This window comes from Sinocyclocheilus anshuiensis, unplaced genomic scaffold (genome assembly GCF_001515605.1).
Source record: "Sinocyclocheilus anshuiensis isolate Anshui unplaced genomic scaffold, SAMN03320099.WGS_v1.1 scaffold930, whole genome shotgun sequence".
NCBI lineage: Eukaryota > Metazoa > Chordata > Actinopteri > Cypriniformes > Cyprinidae > Sinocyclocheilus > Sinocyclocheilus anshuiensis.
The window spans coordinates 465,450-470,066 of record NW_015539900.1 but is presented as its reverse complement, the minus strand read 5'-3'; the positions used below and the strand labels follow the sequence as shown (position 1 = coordinate 470,066).

At 36.5% G+C, this 4,617-nt stretch overlaps 1 protein-coding gene across 7 annotated transcripts in view; it reads right to left on the bottom strand.

The window, feature by feature from the left end:
* Positions 1 to 4,617, bottom strand: part of LOC107686022 (sickle tail protein homolog) — a 65,931-nt gene that overhangs the window by 19,402 nt on the left and 41,912 nt on the right. For all 7 annotated transcript variants that reach the window (XM_016482810.1, XM_016482811.1, XM_016482813.1 and 4 more), the window contains one exon: positions 3,747 to 3,840. In XM_016482810.1, coding sequence (XP_016338296.1) covers positions 3,747 to 3,840 — 94 coding nt within the window. The remainder of the gene's footprint in view (positions 1 to 3,746; positions 3,841 to 4,617) is intronic.

The following is a 4,617-nucleotide window of genomic DNA, read 5'->3' as shown; positions in this document are numbered from 1 at the left end:
GTGCCACAAGTTTGTTAAAATTTCCAAAGGGTGCCGCGACTAAAAAAAGGTTGGGAAACACTGATCTAAGCTCAAAATAGGTGTCTTCTTTCAATGGGTACATAACGACCTCCATAAAACTAGCTTAATATTTGTCATGCGACCACAAGAAACCAAATGTACTAAACATGCATGTTTAAACGCAAAAGTCTAGGACCTTTAATTTGCCACATGTCAGAAGTGATGCAAAGCACCTGGGAAAGCGAATTCACAGAGCACCAATTTACATGGGTCTATAAATTATGTGTATGAAGGACAAGCTTCAACTTTCAAGAGATTTACAGCGTTGATAAACAGCTAAAATGAAAGGCCAATATATCATCAGGCCCAAACATTAGAGAAAATGGGTCCATTTTTGCAATCCTTCAAAATAAGTGCATTACATCAACAAACGTGTCTGTGCGTGTTTGCTTTCTCAAACTCTCAGAGGACTTGTTTTACACATCCATTTGTTTTTCTAGTTCCTATCATCCCACTAATCTAAAATTTGGTTTAGGTGGGAAAAGGGTTTCCAAATACCACAACACGTGGGCAGAGCACAGTGTTTTTGCACAGACCATTGTCCCATGAACTCAAACTGACACATGCAAACACACTAAAATAGGAATGGCAGGTTGGCGATTCCAGCTGTGAAGGACAGAAAAATGGAACATGTGTATAGGCACTTCCTTCTGTGAATGAGTTGGTCAACTTGTCAGTGATTAGTGAGGTTGACTAGTTTAGATGTTTTTTAGTTTTAATATATTTAGTGGCAGTGCTTTAAAGGGTCATGACTACTTTTTCTGAGATTTTAGCAGAGGTGTTTGTGTTGCACATCATAGAAGACAATGTTAGCATCCAATAATTTTAACTATTGGAGAAAAGTGGTTAATTTTAAGCTTTTTTGCGCTATTTTCATCTTCCGGCTTTAAAATCTACATCGTGTTGACATCACAATTTGTGACGCGGCATAGGACTATAGTACATCCATGACGCGTCGGTGTATATTCAATTATTCATGAGACTGCGTGTTCTTATCCTATGAGAAGACACTTCGCTTAATTATTCACAACAGCATGTCAAAAGGCTTATATAATCGCCGCAGAATAAGCCTTAAAAATGATCAGAGGTGCAACAGCACGTTGATGTATATGTTTTCGATACAGAGTGCAAATGGCTGTGCATTTATTTGTGTTTTGAACTCGATGGAAGTGAAATGAAACTGTCTGAACCTGAAGCTGTGTGTGTTGTCGGTCTCCCCTCTTCCCCCTCCACTCACAGCGCACCACGCCCACTTTTTTAGCATTTTTTAAAACTGTGGTGAGAACTAACCAGTGCTGAAACAGGGGGTTTCATGACCCTTTAAAGGGACTAAATTTGGAAATCCAACATTTTGCAGATTTTGTTTTAGCTTTAGTGTGCAAGCTCTAACTGTCATAATGCTAAAACCCTCTGTGAAATATGTTTATAAATTCATCCCCTTTAAACTATTGCTGCTCCAGCCAACAATGCATTATAAAACAAATTCATCAAATGTAATGCATTTCTATTAAATTTCAAATCGCCTTGAACAATGAACAATGTTCCTGTTATTATGCCTCGGGTTGCCACACTTTTGGAGGCTAAACTCAGAGTTTGAATAATGTAGAGCTAAATATATGTGCTACAGAACTTTTAATGACATTTTAAAGTTTTCAGCAATTTTCCACCCCTTAAAAATCACAATTTTTAAAATGCCCTGATATTTCCATGTTTTTCATGAATGTGGTAACCCTGTATGAACAACTATGAAAGTTATGGTTATTTCGCCCTTTTTTTGTAGAATATCTATCCATCTACTTTAGTATTATTTATATACTATTTATAGTGTTAAATAATATTTTGAAATAGCTTTTATTTTCATATTTTCAGCTTTAATTTTAAAGTTAGATTAAATATAAAATTTCCCATTATTATTTTTTTAGTTTTTAATATTTCTACTTAGATTTCATTTATAACAGATGTAGTAAGTTTAAAGTAATTTTAGTACTTTATGCATTTTAAGTCAGTTATTAGGCAGTTAGGCAACATTTTTCATTTTCATTTTCATTTCAAGTTTATAAATTTAAAAAGTTTATAAACATTTTTGTCTAATATGTATATTTTATTTCAGCTTTATTTCAATTAATGACCATTTCTGTAACAATAACTATACAGATATTAATAATCCTATTTAAAAATAATAAATGCTTGACTGGAGTCAGGTGGACATAACCCTGAGCCAGCCAAATTACAGAGGGCTTACTAGTGGACTAGTTGTTCAGACCAACTGCTGATTAGTCAATTTTGCAAATATGCAGTTTTGCACATTCCTAGTATAGACTCATTCTTCTGAACAAACTATGCTCAAGAAAATATTCCAAAAAAATCCAAAATCCAGGTAATTGCACCGGGTTTGAAGTGGGTCTGTTCTATTGATATAGCTGTATATTATGTAGCTACTGTTTTTCGCACTAGATGTTGTTATGGAGAACACATAAGTCTAGCTAAACAGCAGGCTGCTTGCACAATGCAAGCAGCCTGCTGTTTAGCTGGGCTTATGTGTATGTGTGTGGTGTGGTGGTGCAGACAGGAGCTGGTCCCTTCTGCACTCTCATTAGAGCTGAGAACTACAAGGTCAGACGCATCCGCTACCGTGCTCTCTTGAGAGCTTGACCTCAGTCCGTCTCCACACCTGGCCCAGGAATTTCAGCACTGGCTTAGAATTATCCTTTTCCCAATCCTCCATGGCCCGTTGAACTCAAGATATGGATGAGATAGCTGGAGACAGTGTAGTCTTCTCCAGAAATGCTTATAATTAGATAAAGCAAATTACACCACAGCAGAACAGTTCCTAAATGTGCAACACATCCTGTTAGAGACAGGATGCGATGAGTAAATTTCTGGCCTGAAATTAATATTTTTACATTTTTTGTATGTACTATTATTATGCATTTCAAAACTGCATCTAGTAGCTAAAGTGATATTAAACATGAATAACATTATCCTACTGTACATTTGTAGGTCAATATCGTAAATTTACATGCACGGATTCATGGAAAGCAGATGGGTTTGATTAGAAAGCAAGATGCTTAAAGCTGGGTTCCAATTAAAATCAAATTCCATTTGTTGCATAATGAGATAAGGAACAGGCATTGTTTGGCTTTTTAAAATGTATTTAAAGCTTCATTGGTCTCCAGAGACACTGCCATAATTCTGAATTATCTACATTCCTGAATGAATGAATGAATGAATGAATGAATGATGCATTTATATAGCGCTTTATTGTGTATTGTTGTACACCCAAAGCGCTTTACAATCATGTGGGGGGGTCTCTCCTCAACCACCACCTGATGACAAACAAATCACTTTAACGCAGCGTGGCGAATACTATTGTGCCTTTGACATACAGCAGAGCTGGCCTGTTTTGCTAAAGGTGATCGCCCATTATAATTGCGCAACAGTGGGTAGACCAATCAGTGGGGCCCCTGCCAAAATGAATGGGTGTGGCAAGTATTTGCTTCAAATTCTGAGCTCTAAAGAAAAGATGCAGAGCCTTAACCGTCAGGGTCCTGCCACCTGTCAACACCAGCTGCAAATAGTGTTGAAAAGCAAAAGAGCTTTTTCGGTTAATGATTTTTGAGTTGAACATGAAGAGTTATAATAATGGGACAGTTCAGTGGTACTGCGGTCACACTCTTGTCACTCACCCTAATTTCTCCATTATTGGCTCTTGTGTTGTGATTGAAGGCCTGGGCTGGGTCTTTGTGATACACTTTCAGGCAAGAGTGTGATGTGATGTTCCTGCAAAGAAAACATATTTTTATATATGTATTCTGCTGCTTAATATTTTTGTGATTTTTTTGATGGATAGTAAATTCAGAAGAACAGCATTTAAGTGACATACAATTTTTGGAGCATTTAAATATTCATTGTCACTTCTGATAAATGTAATCAATCCCTGCAAAATAAAATTGTTAATTTCTTTCAAAAAATTAAATAAAATATTTATATATTGACCCCAAACATTTGAATGTTGGTGTATATATTTTTTCTTGATGTGAAGTCCAAAGTGTTGTGGTGTAAGGTTCAATGAGGCTGAAAAGAGCGTTACTACAATGAGCTGCAGCTCACAGCGACACAAAGGTTAGAAGCGTGTCAACACAAGCTCCTTCCTCATAACTATAATGCTTGTTAAAAAACCAAGCCCATCCTGTGCCGAATAACACAAACACACAGAAAAACAGATTGATCATGCTCTCTTTCTATTCCTGCTAGGAAGCCGCAGGCCAACGAAGAGTAGGGTGTGGAAAAGGGAGTCACCCAACAGTTTGAACGCACTTAAAATCAAGCACTGCCTGCAATTTTCTGTACTTAAATCCAAGCACACAGTAAAAGAGAAAGGCTGTGATATTTTTGCAACTTTAGTTAGTCTGTAATGTTGCTGTTTGAGCATAAAAAAAGATCTGCAAAATTACAAAGCTCAAAGTCCACTTCAAAAGGATATATTTTATTTAACAGAAATCACTTTTCAAAAACTACAACGAACGATTTGGACTACAACGCATATTTTCCAGGATT